This window comes from Taurulus bubalis, assembly GCF_910589615.1.
Source record: "Taurulus bubalis genome assembly, chromosome: 1".
In the NCBI taxonomy this organism is placed as follows: Eukaryota; Metazoa; Chordata; class Actinopteri; order Perciformes; family Cottidae; genus Taurulus; species Taurulus bubalis.
In genome coordinates, this window is record NC_136589.1 from 33,097,694 (window position 1) to 33,116,856 (window position 19,163).

A 19,163-nucleotide genomic window follows, 5' to 3' on the forward strand; every position below is an offset into this window, starting at 1 on the left:
CAAGAAACCTTCTTTCTATAGCATCCTGATCCCATTACAAAAGTAATTATTGAAAGGATCTGAAATCCAGTCAGGTTACAGTATACGTGACATCACAATACACCAAAAGATAAATAGGTTTAGCCTATTATTGAAATAATGTGCTTTAACTGAGAAATAATCTAATAATGTAATTAACTGTACCAGTCCAACTATAACCCAATAATCTAATAATCAATGTAAATCAAAAGTAAATGGCATTAACAAAATGTTCAGGACTTTCTTTGTGTTTCAATACTCTTCATTGTCACCTTTAACAACTGGATTCCAGAGTTTAGTTAGCTAGCTAGCTGCTAATGACAAAATGTCTGGTAGCTGGATAAAGATTTGAGATTGATTATTGGTAAAACTGCTCTTGTCATACTGTATAACAGGTGCTGCAATGAATGCTGACTGCCCATATGCCCATATTTCACCATAAAAAAGGAAAAACATGTAATATATAAAAGTGATTATGTAAACCATATTTTTATGCCAATAAATGCCAATATTGTTTTTGCTTTGTAAACAAATTGTAGTGCAGAACACAGCAGTTCTATTTGTGTCATTACTTGATAGAGTGTTGCAGGATTTAGTCCTGAAAACCCGTAAATGAGTTAGCATTTTTGCACTTCCGGTTCCCTGGTCTCAAAGGCAATGTTTTTCTTTAATGGGTTTTGAGTTAGATGCAAACATCCAATTGGATTATTGTTGAGGGAACACGTGTGGCGCTAACCTCTGAGTTTGGAAGAATATGAAACATTTAAATAGTCAGGTCAACACTTTTATTTTGAAGATATTAAAAAAGCTTCTTCTTAGGAAATTACTGCTTTGGTTAAACAACAGATTACATCTCAGTTTTTTAACACTGCAGTCTTCCATATATTATTTATAAGGAGACAGGCTCACCAACAAAGAAGGTATCTCTTACACTGATTTAGTTGTACACAAACCACTTCATTGTGAATCCTGCTCAGATGCAAATGCAGTCCAACAACCGCAGATGGCGAATCAATGCCCAACTTATACTGACTCTGGCAAACACGACAGAAGGTATAAATCAAGGTGGAGTGCATTGGATGGTTGCTCCCGCTTTGATGTAGGGACCAGGTATGGATCACGTTACTTTCCTTCTGTTTTTTAGAACCTGTACACCTCCTCCACGTTCATATTCTTTTCCATTCCTGGAAATTGTCTGCTGCTATATTTAACCCAAGACTGAGCAAATTAAACTCTGCAATCTGAATAAAATTAGCCTGAAAACAACTTAATTAGCTTCAAATAAAAAAAATAAAAATCGAGAGATAACAACAAACCAGGGTAAGGTAGCATGCTTAGTGTTTCGCTGCAATTATGTATGAGCATGACGGTGGTTCTATTTCCAGCAGCAGCGACTTTAGCTTGGCAGGACACTCGAGTGGGAAGCCACATCGGGATTGTCACTGCAGTGGTGACTCATACTTATGTGAGGTGGAGAAGTGGAGCATCTACACAGGAGAGCGTGAAACTCTATATGTGTTCTCCCATTGTAACTGACAGATGACAATAAGTACCTGGCATGTGAATGCACTAGTCAACTCCTTCCTCAAGCTTAAATAAAGGAGTTGGAAACAGCAGGGTACATGGGAAATGCCAACAAATACATTTGACATTTTTCTGACGCTCTATGTGAGTGACATCCAGAACAAACCAATTGCCAACTCATACATTTGGAGATATATGAATTGTTTTCCAACACAACTGCTACTATATCGTGCTACCACTGCAAATTATAGCCAGGGAGAGTTTGAGAAAATACAACCTGTGTACACACGTATGTGTTGTTCCAGCTACAAACAGGAACAACAAATTTGTGTACACAGGTTTTATTTGCACATCAAAAATAGACTACAGTAAACCTAGGCTTGTGGAAATACAGAGGGAGAATGTCCAACTTCTGTGCATCATCAAATATAATCAGTCCTTTACCTATATCAAGGAATAAAGAAAAAAAGCTCTCGATGTTTTAATATTACCAAGAGTGAGGCACATACGTAGTGTGGAATTGCCATGTGGCGCAGTGTGAGCCACACAGAAAATGTGAGATATGTATTGACAGTTTTTTATAGTCATTAGTCATATAGTCATTTTATAGTGTAAGCACTATAAGCGGCTTGGTGGAAACTGCTGTTGACCTTTTCAAACGCCTTTTAACACAGATTTTTCCAATTCTTTTTCCAATCTTTTTTATCTCTAGCTCAACATTTGTGTCAATGAACTTGCTGTTCGCCTGCAAATGATGTGTCCTTGCTGTATGTTATGATGTATGGATATGGGCAGCAGTGCCACAAGCTGTGGACATCAGGTGACACACAACAATTGCGAAGACATTTGATATGTCAGAAAAAGTCCCCTTGTTTTCTATGTTCCCATTTCCTTTCCTGTTTACTCAAAGACTCTGTCCCTTTAACTTGCAGTGCATACATATTTCACTACAAGTTGAGTAGACAAGGCAAAACAGTGGATGGGCCTGGAGCCAAAGAGAGGGGTGTAAAGGATGCAAATAGATAACAGACAAATGACAGAATCAACAGCGCACTCCACAAAGTGTGAGCACTGGAGCGGAGCTCATAGAATGTCACTCAGGTCACAGGGATTTGACGGCTGAGCGTTGCTGCTGGCTCTGTGTGACCTCACCTTTCAACCCCTCTCAGCCTCAATGATACAAACAACACACACACGCACACACGCACGCACACACGCACACGCACAAAGAAACAAAGGTACCTCAGGGACATACGTGGATACCAAGGAACACACAGCACAGACCTACACCTTAAACCACATACATGCTCATTCAGGCACAATGCACAGTACACATCGCGTGACATGCAAGGCAGTGACAGACGTTTTAAATTGTCAGTTGACCCATACCTGCCTTCCTCACTATGGTCCTGTGGCTAAGCTGTGATAGACTACTCTCACATGCACAATTTTGGAAATATATCCACACAAACACATGTCCTATTGATCCCTTGCTCTCCAATCTTAGCCACAAACTAACATCAAACCCCAGTAGCAATGCCCAGTTCTTTGACTTTCAGTCAGCCATGACTGCAAAACACCAAAAAAAACAATGACGCATCACCACCACAAACAGCATCATTCGTCACATCTGCACTAAGTATGCCGTTCTGATGTGCCTTTGTGTTGCGGGAAAAGCCTTGAAATGGGAAAGATGTGGACAGCTGGAGAAAAAGGAAAGAAATGGATGCATGGATGGATGGCTCCTTAGACAGATGGATTGTTGAATAAAGAGAGTAATGTGAAAGTCTCCTTGGTTCGCTGGATATCAATCCTCTTCATTGTCAGGGAAGCAGGGTCACTCACATCTCACCTGGTCTTGTGATCATGTGCCTCTGGGCAACTTCTTAAACGACACAACCATATGTAATCATGCAGTACAAACAACTCACCGCTGCAATGAAACTTGAAAGTCTTTCAATTAATTAGCATATATCACCCGAGCAATACCATTCCAGTCCTAGCGTTGTCCTGTTAGCCTAATTAATCACGACTTTGGTTCGCAGCCAATAGAGAGTGAGGAGAGCCCCCCTCCTCTCTGAAAACCTCCAACTAAATGCTCCAGAGTGAGCCCACATCCAGGGTTAACACAATTACCAGCATGTCCCCCTAACCAAACATCCAGCATCACACCACAGGCACTGTAATTGGTGTTCTTTGAATTGCAGAGAAAAATTAGAAAAGCAGTAGAGGGAAAGAGGTGATTAATTTTCTGGAGGAGGAGGTCGATGGGGATGTAAATCACTGCATGTCAGCGCAATTTAATTTTCCAGATTCCCCGGCCTTGTCTGCCACGCCAGCCTTGCTCACTGATTGGTTAGCGCCAGGTCATAACAGAAGAAGTCAAGGAGTGAAGGGCACCATGCATAGCTTAATTACAGTGTGGACTCTGTGGAGGACCCTGTGCCCGCCCACACTTGTTTGCATGTTCCCCTGAATACAGTGGATGTAGGATTAGGAGGACAGGTGAAATGAAAGTCTCGGCAACATCAGCTAGGTCTTTATGAACTGTTGTCATATTAGATGATCACTGTTTAGTTCTATTCAAGACTTTAACAGGCATACTAACGGACTCTGGTTCTGTGATATGAATGAAACTGCTCTTTCGATTTAGAAGAAACAAAAGTAGCACTGAAGATTTCATCTGGATGCTTATGATAATGAGGCAGTATTCAGTATGAAAGTGAGGCACAGCCAAAGCTTTGATGTGCTTGTTTTAAAATCTCTATTGGTAAAAAAATGGTGTTTACCATCATAATAGTTCACTAGGTTCAGACTTCAAACATCACCTGCTTTATTGACTCTCCAGATGCCCTAAAGGAGACTTTGTTTGCATTAAACAACATTGAAATGCAAAATGCAGTCTATGATCCAATACCTACCTTTTACACCCTGTTTTATTAGCAAACTCAGCAGCGCAGACAACAGGGTGCTACTCCTCTTTGTTGCTAAATACGACCCATTCAGCAAGGTTTACTCAGAGGGGTCAAGCATACGAAGCAAGCTTTTCCTAGGGAGCGATTAGCTCCTAGCCACACCAATGTGAAGTCTCCTCTGGCCTCTATACTTCTTGTTCACCACTGAGCTACCACCCACCGGTTGTTTTGTTGTGCATATGTGTTTTTGCATATAACCTGAAGTAACAATCACGACTATAACCCTCCAATCACGACTACAAATTCACCACTGACTGCTCATCTCTACCAATGGAGTCGACGGGATAAGCACCTCGTTGCCCAAGATTCAATGCCAGCAGCGATGGGATCTCTTCTGATGCTTGAATGTGATGCTTTGCAAGTGGATATGTTACCCATCCGACACAACACCCACCACCCGCTATGGTTCTCCCTGGCAGAACATGATGAACCAACCTAGTGGACGCATTTGCACAAGTGTCATGGCTGACAAAGCTGCATTATGCGGCTCCACCTCCTCACTCTCCTGTTGGAGAGAGTGAGGCGGTCTGGTACCCTCAAGTCGCTGCTCGTCGCCATGTTATACAGAAATGACTCAGATGATGGCAGCCCAGCACTGGACCAGTTCTAGGAGGCTCTGTCTCAGGGCGCAGGTTGCAAAAGGCCTGCTGTCCAACCTTGGCCTTCTTCTCCAAGCTTGGTACCTGAGAGGGGAAAGCTGAGGAGGGCTGGACTAACTATACACGTCGTCAAGGCAGCAAAAACGGGATCTACCTGTCACAAGGCAACGTGGTCAGGTTCCAATGTTGGTGCAAGGAAAGGAGACGAGATCCCCCGTCCAAAGCAATTGGGTCTATTCTTTCTTTTTGCAGTGTTTGGTGTATAGAGGTCTGTCTCATGTCACTGTTAGAGTGTGTGCCACTGATCGTTGGCCACCTTCTCTTGAAGCAGTTCTTGGAGGGGATGAAGAGGCCAAAAACAGTAATAGGTGCTTCCGTCCTATAGTGTGAACTGCCTGCAACATTTCAGTGGGTGAAAGCCTGCTTGTGATTGGAGGAGAGTATTACCCATAGAGTCCAGAGTAGAGGACTTATAGGCGCTTATAGGGTTACACTATCATAACCGGCTCAAGCTTAGCCATATTACGACAAAATAAAATAGAAGTAAAGTACTTTGTGTGTTTGTTTGTTCACCTATTTAGATGAAGATACATTATTGTTGTACCTGTGTAGCACTGACTCACAGGCTATTTACTGTATACTTTTGATCTCAAGTTTTGCATGTGTTGAAATAACACTGAAACAAATTTTTCGAATAGGATCTTTTTATAGCACAATATACTCATATATATTTAGAATATATACAGTGCAACTACAATGCTGTAAATTCACAGTGTATACAATAATACATTTTCAGAGAGATGCCCCAAGGTGGTTTTATGAAATAAAAATTAAATTTCTACTCCCGGGCAAGACTGGTAGAATAGGTTATGTAGAGCCACTGGAGGCTGCTGACCCAAACTAAGGGGAGGACAGGTAAAATACAGGACATGGTTCAGTGACCTCCTGCAACATAACAGTGTACGGCAGATTCTTATGGATTTTGTAAGCATACCTATACAGTATGTTTATTTAACGTACAATGTAAGTGGAATTTAAAAATGATATATACCATTAGGTATAATCATATAGAACCATGCTCTTTATCCTTTATTGACCAGTTTTGCTTGCACAAGACCTTGCTATGTACTAACACACATGATATATTGACAGTAAAACAAAGCTACTTTATTCACCAGCAGAGCAAAGCAAAGCAGAGCCAATAAGATGATACTAGACTCATGTTCATGGGCCTGCACACACAGATACACATCATAATCATATGCTCACACACACACAAACACACACAGACAAAAAAAACACAAGCTCAAACTCGGGCATGCCGGGAGTCCTAATGACCTGCGGCGTGTGTTTGTGAGGGTGTAAGAGTGTGTTTTGAATTAGGAAGAGGAGAGGCAGAAGATGAACTAACGATGGCTGCTAATAATTACAGATCTGTAGCGTGGAGGAGTTAATGAGGAGCCAAAGCCTCCCATGATGCCCGAGTAATAATGAATGAGGAGGGAGAGCGAGAAAGGAGGGAGAGAGAGGGGGTGGTAGCTGTCAATTTGAGAGGCCGCAATGCCCTTTGGTTTCTCCGCACTCTGGGCATGTCAACGAGAGAGGAGCCTTCCCAGAGGAAGCTTGTCTCCACACTAATGAAGATGTGACAGACCTCTGGTCCGTGACTTGCAGAGTGTAGGAAATAGGAGGAAGGATGATGAGGAAGACAGACAGCTAATATAAAATGAAAGGCACTGAAAAGGTGAAAGGTTGCAGAGACCTTCAAAAAGAACAAGACAGCGTCAGAGAAGCAACAATGATTATTAGACTGAAAAGTGATGGTTTTTCAGAATGTTTCGATTGCTGTAAATGTCAAAAACAAATTGAGTGGACAGTTGAAAGACACATTACATGCAGATACAAACTAGATTAGTAAAAAATAAAATGTAACTCATGGCCCCTTGAAATATAGTTGAACACTGCAAGTACTCACTAGAGAGCTGGTGTAGCTGGGATCAGATGTGTCGTCCTGTAGGTAGCGTGACAGGCCAAAGTCAGACACTTTACACACCAGGTTGCTGTTGACCAGAATGTTCCGTGCAGCCAGGTCACGGTGGACGTAGTTCATTTCTGAGAGATATTTCATCCCAGCTGAGATCCCACGCATCATTCCCACTAACTGGATCACCGTGAACTGACCATCATTTTGCTAGAGGACAGAGACAAAACAATTCAAAGTTATTTATATATTAACTTTGTCACAATTAACATAAATGAGAATAGCTGGAGGACAGAGAGATGTCAGCAAATGGCAATACTAGTGCTTTTTAATGATAATGAACTAATTATGTTGATTCTTCACTGAATCACAGATACTATGTTGAATGAAAATTCCATAAATTATATGTTTGTTTTATAATGTTTTAGACGGACAACATGCCGCCTTGTTGTCTTCAGAAAGGCTGCCCAGTCGGACTCGCCACCAGAATTATAAAGATTTTTTTACTATACCATTATTACCAAAGCCAGAGGGTGCTCATACAGTGGCAATGGACACATATGTGTTGTTAGAACTGGCATGTAGATAAGAAACCAGTAGGCTAATCCTATCTATTTGACGTTGGAGCAACAGTTTTTTCAAAGCAAGTAATAATGTTCTTAATCTATTTAATGTTATTTTTTTTTCTGCCCCTTGTTTTTAATAATTTGTTTTTCTACAATTTGCTATTGCTATTACAAAATTGTCATCCTGAGACAATCATCTTTTTGCCTTTCAAATCCTCCTAGTATCCAGAGGAAACGTAGACTAGCATGCAGGCATCCGTCTCTTCAGCACCCATGCATGGCGCCCCTACCCCTGTGTGAATGCTCTGAAGAGCAAGCTTTGAACCCCGAAACACAGTAACAAATAAGAGGGTGAGGGAGATCGATGGAAACACAAGTCGGATGTGGCGGTTAGCAAAGCCAACTTCAAAGAGCCCCTTTAAACCCACCCTAGATCAAAGTGGAATAGAACACCAATCCATGAGATTGAAGGAGGAAAAAAGCGAGTTGAATATTGATCAAGCTGAACGTCTGCTCAATCTTGACTATAAAAGAAAGAGTGAAGAGTCCATTAAAAGCTTCAAGCATTAATTGAGAAATTAAGGGTTGATAGAGCTAAGTAATGGACATTTTCAAATTAAGAATGATTGAAACCATGTTCATTGTCATGAAACATATTCTCTGTTGGCACAACATAGGTTTAGCAGGCTCATTCTAATTTGTATTAGAAAGGATTCTTAGCATGGACTCCTCTTAAGGGGCTCTTTAACAATTCATTTCAAATTATTTTCTTATTTCCTTAACGCAAGGTTTCTTATCAGCTTTTGATCATCCCATATAAATGTTTGCAACTTTGTATGACACAGTACATTTGGATTCCAAAAATGACTCACCCTGAGGAATGAGTCAAGGGCACCATTCTCCATAAACTCTGTGACGATCATGACTGGACGGCTCTTTGTGACCACACCCTCCAGACGGATAATGTTTGGGTGATCGAACTGGCCCATGATTGACGCCTCAGACAGGAAGTCGCGCCTCTGTTTGTCCACGTAGCCCGCCTTCAGGGTCTTGATAGCTACATAGATCTCCCGCTTACCAGGCAGCTTCAGACGGCCCTTGTACACCTCTCCAAATTCACCTAGAGGGGAAATGCACAGTGGTTGCTCTGTCAAAAAAGAGAACTGATCTACTTTTGTCTGATGAAAAAGTGATCACACAAAAGATTAGTGGAGTTGATGAGATCTAAATCTATTCATTTAGCAAGCTTATTTACATCTCAAGTCTCTTGGCAGATATTATAGATCTTCATTTAGTCTATATCCAGCATGCTGACTGTTGTCCAATACTCCTCTAGTGTTGCTCCTTCATGAGACTCCTAACAGTGGGGGTCCTCTGACTCCCACTATGTATTTATTCTAAAAGCCAGCCAAGTGTCTTCATATTTCCCAATCACAGAATAACAGGCAAGCACTATCTGGTAAATATCTGGAATCTGTTTGATTAATTATAACCACCTTAGTGTCCTGCAGAGACACCACACAGTGAAATCAACAAAAACGGAAATCTTTAATTAGTTAGTCCCCTTGCATCCTTACCCCTATCCTGTCTCTGTCACTTCCTCACACCTAGCTTGCCGAGTAGGCCGTTCAATAGGATCTATTCCAGGCCCAGTCTCATTACCAGGGTTTTTCCCCCCTCTAAATTAACCAAAATATATGGTATCAACATGCCCTTCCTGCTGTTTCAGTAGGAAAAAGACATGTTGGAGACACATGAACATATCAAGCCGACGTTGTTTTAGTTTTCAGATGTCAAGAATTTACTTCAGAGCAATCAGCCCCCAATAAGCAGCTCATTCATTTTAACAAAGAATAAGAAAATGACAGAACAAATCTCCACCTATTTTACATGTAAGGTTAATGAAAGGGGCAAGCCAGAACATATGAGAGACTAACACTAATATGCTCCAAAAACACAGGGAAGCACAGGGAATAGGCTGCCAGGCTTGAGTTATTTCTAATGCCATCACGTCCCAAGGTAGCTGGCCTATATGCTGCGAGTGCTCTTGACATGGGCCCTTGACATGTTCCCATCTAACGTGGCAGCTCAAAGGGCTGTGCTTTACGACCTTGAACAGATGCAGGCTAAACAAGCACACAGACATTCACATGTCACATGAATTGCAGGAACACATGAAAATATAGGAATCCACATTCACCTTGCGCACACATAAGTGTGTGTACAATCACCCACACAGACTGTTCGATAGCACCCATTCCATTCTCCATACCTGCACCGATGACTTCCTCAATCTTGACAGTGGAGACGTCAATCTCTTTTGCGAATTCTCGCACAGCTTCGTTAGGGTCTTCATAGGTAAAGGGATCGATGTAGATCTTCATCCCCGGGGAGCCTGAGAAGTGGGTCGGGCAGCCCAGTGGGGAGGGGCAGTTAGACATGTCGGCTCGCAAAGAGAGTTCTAGAACAACCAAAGTGCTCAATGAGCTTTCCAGAAGAAGACATTGTTCTCTTTTTCTTAGGCTAATGTCTAGTGTTAACAATTGATGAATGCAATTGCCTTTTAAATTGTAACCTAAATCACAGTGTGACACAGCATTACTTGCAATCACTACAGGCTCTTAACAGTTGTAAATGATGGTAACTCCATTTGCCCTATTGTCCTCCTTAGAGACAGACCTCCGTTATGAGTAGAAAACACAACAAAATGGTGGTTTGATGATTCAGTACTTGAAATGGCAAAATACACCGGAAAAGAGACAGGAAGATGAAGGGATGAGGGTATATAGAAAATGTAAATGTAGACAGATGATTTCACCCTTTTATCCCTGCGACTAGCAGGCTCTGCTCTTTGATAGTAGTAGAACCAATTCCCTCACAGCCTTTCCCTGTGGGAGCTTATAAAGAGATAAAACCACTGCGCTATCAACTAGCTCTTTATGCTGTTTTGCAATAGGTGACGCAGTTCACAGACTGGAGCTGTCTGCAGGAGAGATTGTCAGTGTTGACAGGCCGGGTGGCCAAAAACACTTGTATACAAATTCAATACACACTGCCACAAGACGGAATTTCGGCGAGCAAGCGGACGTCAAACCATCATTTCTCCGGTGACACCCACGGGCAGTCCCCTTTCTCAAAGCTGTTTAGTGAAAACCCTGGCAGCCATGATTGGAATAAACCCATCTACATCAAGTCAATTTGTGCCTGCTTATTTGCATAAGACACATAGAGTGGGAGGGGTCTCAGGAGACAGGAGGAGGATAAGGTCTGGTCTTGGAGGGATCAAGGTGCCTCACCTCGCTCTTGACTAGAAGCTGATTCTAGTTAGCGCACTAATTGCCTTGAACCCTGTCTGTGTGAATGTAATTGCTCATTAGAGATTCCATACAGATTGGATTCAACTTAATCCATCAGAGGGTTTACAGCTTTGCATTCCATGAAGTCAATCTATCTACAAGTGTCGCCAAGCTGCTCACACAGCACCACTGGGTGGAACTCAAAATCTCAGCAGGGAGCCATACAAAGAAAAGAAAAGAAATGAGAACACGTGCGCTCAAAATGTCATGCACACACATCCACATACTACACCCATTACTTTCTAATTCACAGTCCAGAGCCCACGTTCATATATAATTTAAAATGCAAACAGTTTATCTCTCTCCCTCCCTCTGGTGCAGTCCTGGCTAACTGGACTCATATTTTTATGGCCATCAGATAAAAAATAGGTTCCTGCTTTAATGTTTCATAGTTCCTTCATTTGAGTCTATGAAGCAAATGTATGCTGTCGGGAGCAAATGCATGACTGCTACAATGACTCATGGGCATATATAAATACATAACACATGCCATAATGTTATACCTTTTTCAATTACATGGCTGCATATAACATAAATGAGACAAATGGACAAACGGATAAATTTAATGAATTTGGGTTATAAATCCAAACAAAATCAAGAGGCTGTGACACAACGGTTAAGGGTATTTAGTTGACCTTAATTATAAATTACAGTTCACTGCACTGCACTTAACCATGTTATTTTCACCAATGTCCAGCATTTACCCTATTATTAGTCTGCCCTGCTCGTTGACTTAGTGGCCCTAATGTATCCACAAATCAACCTTAAGGCAGTTATGCTAACATTATTCTATTACTGGCAATGGGTACAATCAAATTACTGGTCCTACGACACAGAATGTTCTTATTGCTTAAAGACAAACAGTCAGTAAGTGAAACAGTAGCTTCAATAATGCTCATCTTTTTTCGTTAAATCATCTTATACCAAATATACATAATATTATCTCACTCCTTCTCCCTGACAATATTTGTAATTTAGCAATTTCAGCATAGTAATTATATGTTTAATGTGATTATCCACTTTGGAAAACTAACATGCACAAGTGCAGGACACTGTACACCTATCATTTAAACAGTTATACTCCATTTTGGTGCGAGATGCACACTAATCTATGTTGTGGCTTTTTGAGTATAATGAGTTGAGTTTATTAAAAAAAAATAATAATAATAATTATCTATTGTTTGATGTCAGTAAATAATTTGTCAGACACACACTGCAGATTATTAGCATGGAAATCACAGAGGGGATCTAAAAATGGTATGGGATTAACAATCCCATTTGTATAGATCAGGAATGTGGTTTGACCTGAAATACTGAAGGGCAATGACAAATATCACAGTATGATGCTCACCAATTCTGTTAATGCCTTAGCCTACTCACTGAATCCATATGTATAAATGCAGTATGATGCTGCAAGAAAAGTGGAGCGACTAAAGTACCAACACATTTGGCATCAAACAACTAGATTTGTTAAATGGGCTTCCAAATCACATTCGGAGTCAGTGTTAGCACAAGATGCTGAAGTACAAACAACAGCTGAAGCTACAAAGCGACAAACCGGGTTCGAACATTTCTGATTTAAGGATGTGTTTGTTGGTAGTCATATGCAGAGAAGCATTAGGGCATTCAGTAAACATGCGCAAAGAAAAATATCTATCTGTTAATTAGCTGGTGCTGATGGGTTGTTTATAGAAAGAGTAACAAATGTATGTGCTCTGATGCAATGAGGTGAGTATAATAAGTTGGGATGAACGCTGATGATACTGTGTGCTAATAAAACACAAACAGACATCCTAAAACCCACACAAGCAGCCCTTGCTTCACGTGTGGGAATGATGTGTGCGCCAATGCTTGTGTTCCAATCTGCTTGTCATGACGTCCCATCTGGTGTAATGTTAGTGGTCTCATTTTCACATCCATGACCCCACAGAATGTGTGCACTGCTGAATTTACAGTATGAGCACCATCCCACTTGACGCCTGTCACATTAGGTGGGCTAGCAATGAGGAGATATAATCTAAGGTGTGTGTGGCCACATCTGGAACAGTAGGCAGCTGGGTGAAAGCCGGCAACACATTCTTCAGAGAATCACCATAAACAATTGGCTGAGCTGCGCTGTTTAATTGTTGTGTTGAATACTGTAATTACAAAACTGCCAGTCAAATCTTGAGAGAATAGAAGACAATAATGCATCATGGGGTGGGGGATTACTTCATGAGTGTTGGCGGTGTGAAGGTTGAAAGAATAAACCTATGAATAGGATCCCTTATCAGCATTTTGGTTCCTCTCCACGCTTCTTTTTATGATTAGGGCTGCAAGCGTCTCTGATCTTTTGTTTATTTTCACCACTCATGTTAATTGCATTTGGTTACCCGGAAGATAGCCTGTGACAAAACCGACTCCTCTGCCCAGGTTTAATGAGCCCCCCGGATGCCACTGCTATAGCTTTGACACAAAGTAACTGTGCTGAAACGCTTTGCTGTGTCAGACTCAACAAAACTCTATCCCCTCGAGTGAGCCCCCTTTCAGACTGCTAGGTCGGCAGTACATAGGGCTTTCATTTGAGGTACAAATCTCACACACACCCTTTTGTGTGTATGTGTATGAGTGTGCGTGTGAAAGGTTATATGTGTGTCCCTCCAGGCTCCTTCCCCTCATCAGTCGGTGCCTGGGGGAGGGGGGCGGGGGGGGGGGGGGGGGGCTTGAAACATGACTCAATCACAGCTATTGTAGAGCCCTGAGAGATGACTGTCAATCAGTGTCGTTGTGTAAAGGAAGGGACATGTCTTTAAATCCACAGATGCCTGCTATTGTAAGCAATTTATCTTTTACCATACTTCCTTTTCCTTCATGTATTATATCAGAATACATGCTTTAACTACATGACCTATACAATACATGATATGACAGAAGCAGAGGACTGGACAAAGGGGGAAATGGAGGTGTAGCAAATGTCAATGAAATGTATGAAGACAATCACAATATATATATATATATATATATATATATATATATATATATATATATATATACCAATGTAGCACAATCCTAAAAAAATAGTTTTGAAAGCTTTTAACTACATCTGCATTAAAATAAATATAGTAAGAGACAATCCTACTAATTACCTGATAGCACCCAAGATTATTTGAGATCACCTAAAACCACTTGCTTTAAGTGTTATGATGGACTCACCTCTTCCTGTGCTGTAATGTTGCAACTTGTCACTGTACACCGCCTCCTTGGTGTATGCCCTTTTCCTGAGGGAGCAATGCATATGGAGAGAGAGAGAGAGAGAGAGAGAGAGAGAGAGAGAGAGAGAGAGAGAGAGAGAGGATGAAAGGAAGTGTAAACGAGGCCTTATTACTCTTCATGTTTCGCTGTATGGCCTGAAAATGACGTGGCTGAAATTGAATCAGTTGCAGAGGGTTAGAAATGGCAAATGAAGTTTATGAAAATGAGCTGATTTTTAATTAGACCTTGATAGGATCTCTCGGCTTTTCATCTGTCTCTTCTGCCTTGGCATCAAAAGAGCCAGGCTCATTTGATGAACACTTTACTTGCTCAAAGTTGCACACAGCACTGCAGAAAATTCGACTTTCATATATTTAAAGCTGAGCAAGATAGGAATATGACAATGTGACAAACTGCTGCAAAATTAAATTCGCTTGACTTAAGTAACTTAACAGGGCAAAGTAGGAGCTGTTCGATTTTCTGTGAAAAGGAATATTCCATTTAAAATATGTCAACTTTTCTTTCCTGTCAAATTGATTGCTGTTATGAAATGCTCTATGAGTTTATGGAAGCAGCTCACATACTGAGTTTGACCTGGAGATGTGCCTATATTGCTAGTACACTATGTCTCAAAAACATAGCGCACTGGATTAGTTTAAGTATCAGAGAATGCCAGTATTTTTAAGATACATTTAAGATACATTTTATTTATTTTGATATCACTGACTTTTAATTTGAGAGAATGTATTGTATGCTAAATAGTGGTTTATGGTTAGATCCTAATAAAAAATGAATGTGATGGTAAACCATGCAGTTTTGCCAGCTGTCCATATTTCTATGTCCACCTGCTATATTTGCTTCAGGTCACCAGGAAGCTACACACTGTCATTACAGGAAAAAAAAGTGAAATTGCATTTTTATAAATGTATTTGTCAGGGACAAATGTAGCAATGAAGTCAATTACTTTGCAGCAGTTTATGCATGCACTGCAAGAGACAAAATGGGGAAATGTGGTTACCTGCTGCACACGATGGAGATAGCAACAAGGGAAACAATGAAGACCACTCCTGCTGCCGCTGACCCCGCAATCAGAGGAAGCTGCTCCCTCAGCTCAGACTTGAAGTCATCTGTGTGACACAAAGAGAAAGGCAGACAGACAGACATGGAGTAGGGCTTAGGCAGAGGTTCAGAAGCATGACTGTGTTTATTTGGATGTGTGTATGCAAGTGTGTGTGTTTGGGAGGTAAAAGAAGAGGTAGAGAGAAGAAGAGGCAGCTGAATGGTTAGACTGGATGTACGGATGGATAGAGAAAACATATAGATCTCTCTGCTGAGCCCGTGCTGACTGAAATCCGGTGAGCTTTAGAAAGACTGACTGACAGGTTGTGTTTGATAAACCAGGAGAGAGACACAGAGTGACAGAGAAGCATAAAACTGAAGGCTCTTAGCCTCCTCTGCTGCAATACCTGTCAGAGACGAGCAGACGAGAGTGCACATTGGAATGTTGTTTCTCAGATGTTGAAAAGGAAGTCGTCTACTGTCATTTACACATGTAGCCCAGGCATGCTTTATGTTCATAGCCGACACAGGCTGGTGGTAGTTCAGAGGACAGCTTAAATGCCTGCCTAAAAACTCTACACAGCAGAATCTTCAGTTATCTTTTTGTGTGCCTGTCTTCCGGCGACTTTGGCACCAGCAAACACTGTAGTTAAAGCAATGCGGGATTTAGCATGCTGCAGGCAAATCAGCAGCTTCTAAATCCAATCCCCCGTGTAGAATGGGTCTATTGGATTAAAGTGATAAAGGGAGAACTAATGCATTTTCGGAGCAGTGTGAGAGCTGGGATATATAAGGAAACTCAATGTGACAGGAATTGCTCACTCTTTTAACTTGCACATTTATTTAAGTACTTTTCAAGCAAACAGTGTGTATGATGTTCCGGCTTCTCGAGTTTTCAGGCAGTCTTTCTGTTCTCTTTTGATAGACATTAGTCTCGATAAATCTCGCCTTCACCCGTATCATATGAGAATGGTGATTGGTGATTTTCCCTGGCAGCCAGAAAGCTATATATACAATCTATCTATGTGCCTATCGGTTGGAAAATAGGCTCCTATTACAATCAGTTAGTTAGCAGCGCCTCAGACTATTATAGAACTGGAGAAGTGTGACATCAGTAACCCTACTGATGGACCAATCATTTATTTTTCATCACAACTGTGAATCAAGTCTTCCCTGCTTGTGAGTATGAGTGGCAAAAAAATGTTGTTTGAAAGCATATGAAAACGTGCCGAAGGATAGACTAAAGGAATTGTATGTTTCGAGAAACGACGTGGGGGGAGAGCAGTGGTTGTGGTGGCGTCTTCATGGTATGGTGAAGCGGCTATGGACTGCATCTCACTACTGCATTTTATTTCTTAAACGATTATTATATTTCTATTTAGCTTTTTGACTGTTTTAATGTTTTCTTAACTGTTTTTAAATCCTGTTTTCTCTGTGTTATGTTTTGATGCTTTTAATGGTTTTATGTGAAGCATTTTGAATCGCCTTGTTGTTGAAATGTGCCACACAAATAAACTTGCCTTGCCTTGACAGGGGATGAGGGAAACCAGCAGAGGGGCAGGAGGTGGATCCGTGTGTGTGATTGTCAGCAGTTCTCTAGCATCTGCTGCTAATTGCCTTGACGAATGTCGTGCTATGGCAGCGAGCCAACGGATGACTGTAAACAGTGTTTGTGCGAACGGGTGCGGCGCGTGTGCACCTTCGTGTGTATGTGTTTGAGAGAAAGATTGTTTGTGGGTGAGGGTGATGCAAAGGGACTGTGCCACTACATCTGCTCTGTGCTGGTGAATAGCCACACTGATCACCTTCATCATCATTAATAGTCTTCCCATCTTCCCCTCCCTCAAGATCATCACCCTCTTATTCATCGTGAACATCTCCATTAATGCAACACAATGGGAAAATGTATTTCCTGTTTTGGATATTTTGAGCTATGGCCATGTGTGCATCGTAGTCAAGTAGTCCAGCAAGGTACAGTGAAGGATGCATTTCTTCTGAATGTTATCCAGGGGAATGTTAAATCCGTCCCCACTGTATCATTCTTTGTTAATTTTAGCACAGATATTACTGGCTGGCAGCTCTATGAAAAAGCACGACATGAAGAAGTGAAATACAACACCACTACCACCAACCCTGCGCACACACCTCCTTGCACTTACAGTAATAAACTTAGTTCCACAACCTTGCCAGTGTAGCAGGTGTTGCAGCTCCTCTTCATCCCCTTCCCTCACCAACAATCCAGCCCCCCCATGGCAAAAAATTAATCTCATCAACGACTAATCACAGCTATGCATTCTGGGATGGCTCTACAGCAACAGAAGGGCTGGGTGAAAAACCAATTAGCGAAGCATTTTGGATCAAGCACAGTTAGAAGCACAAACAAAAGACACTCAGAGTTCTACATATTCAAAGAACCCACACACACATTCAAACCTGAAATAAATTTCGCCGTGGACATAGAAGTGCAATCCAACATCACAGTTCCCCTCCATCTCACCTACTAATAATAATGCAACAACAAATACAAAGAGTGACAAGAGTGGAAGAAAGAGTTAGAGTGTGTGTGTGTGTGTGTGTGTGTGTGTGTGTGTGTGTGTGACAGAGAGACAGAGAGAGCTGTTTCTCCTGGCTCGACAATTCTTACCATCTGTGAGGGTTTGGAAGCACATCTTGCTGCTGTATTTGCCAAAGCCAGCCACAGTCCTTGCCCGCACCTGTACCACATAGACTGTACCCGGCCTGAGGCCCTCCACGCGTGCAGTGTTAGTTTGGCTTCGCAGGATGGTGGAGTTAATCTCTGCATGGTCCTAAAAGGAGCAACGAACACACGGGGAACAGGTTAGAGATGACTTACAGAAAAGATGTCAGCAGGAAGGTGTTTATCCACACAGTTAATTAAAAAAACACTTGTAAAACCAGATCTGTGGAGTATATTCAGGAAATAGTATGGAAGAAGTGGACCAAATGTGGCTGTATATTGTAGATATTCTAAAACAGATAAATAGGAGATGTAGTCAACTTTTGGTAAACAATATGGACAGAGGATGGAGGCCGAATAATGAGCTCTCTTGTTTCAGTTTTTAATAAGGCTTTGGTTAGTTTGAACTTCAAATACACAACACTGCAGCAAGTATTCACACATTAAAATGCACACAAGCCCAACATCCACGCAAGCACACTGTAAGTCCATTCATACAGTAACACACCTACAACATGTGGGAGGTAAAGGTAGTCATTTCTTGCAAATTACAAAAAGCAACAGCTACTTCTGAATAGTAATAGAATAGCATTACATATGTGTCTCGTCAGACGTGCAGTTTGATTACAGCAAGAAGTTTGAACATTACATGCTGTTGTTTTGTTGAATGAAGTAAGCTGCCTTTTAAATATATGAAGGCAGGCCAGTTCCACCTTTAGAAAACATTTTGTTTTTCCATGAAAAGGAAATGCTATAAAGATGCTCATTGCAACTGCTGTTTGTTTTAATATTCTATCAAGATATGTGCCCTTTTTCGGATGCTCTGTTTTGCATTTGAGTACCTATAAGTTGTATTTCCACATGCATGTATGTATGTGTGCATACATTTGGCCAACCAATATGTAAATGACCATGGAACCTGATCTCAGATACTGTATCTCAGTCTTTCGCTCTCCTGGCTCAAGAGAGCCTGTCAGGCAGTCTGCTGCGGTGTAGTTTGGGGCTTGCTGGAGGTATCTGATATGGAGGATCAGTAATTACTTAGGCCTGTCACCTTCCCATAACCCAGAGTGAATATGACAGCCATAAAATAAGACTGCACACCACTGCAGGCTGTTGATAGCTAGATGCAGACATACTGTAGAGAGGGATGGGG

At 41.4% G+C, this 19,163-nt stretch overlaps 1 protein-coding gene across 2 annotated transcripts in view; it reads right to left on the minus strand.

The window, feature by feature from the left end:
- Nucleotides 1-19,163, minus strand: part of ephb1 (EPH receptor B1) — a gene marked incomplete at both ends in the record, with an annotated part of 136,596 nt that overhangs the window by 8,089 nt on the left and 109,344 nt on the right. The window contains 6 exons of one of the 2 annotated variants that reach the window (XM_079227671.1): nucleotides 7,092-7,307; nucleotides 8,536-8,783; nucleotides 9,936-10,124; nucleotides 14,212-14,276; nucleotides 15,269-15,377; nucleotides 17,954-18,116. In XM_079227671.1, coding sequence (XP_079083797.1) covers nucleotides 7,092-7,307; nucleotides 8,536-8,783; nucleotides 9,936-10,124; nucleotides 14,212-14,276; nucleotides 15,269-15,377; nucleotides 17,954-18,116 — 990 coding nt within the window. The remainder of the gene's footprint in view (nucleotides 1-7,091; nucleotides 7,308-8,535; nucleotides 8,784-9,935; nucleotides 10,125-14,211; nucleotides 14,277-15,268; nucleotides 15,378-17,953; nucleotides 18,117-19,163) is intronic. The other variant, XM_079227672.1, reaches the window with a different exon arrangement.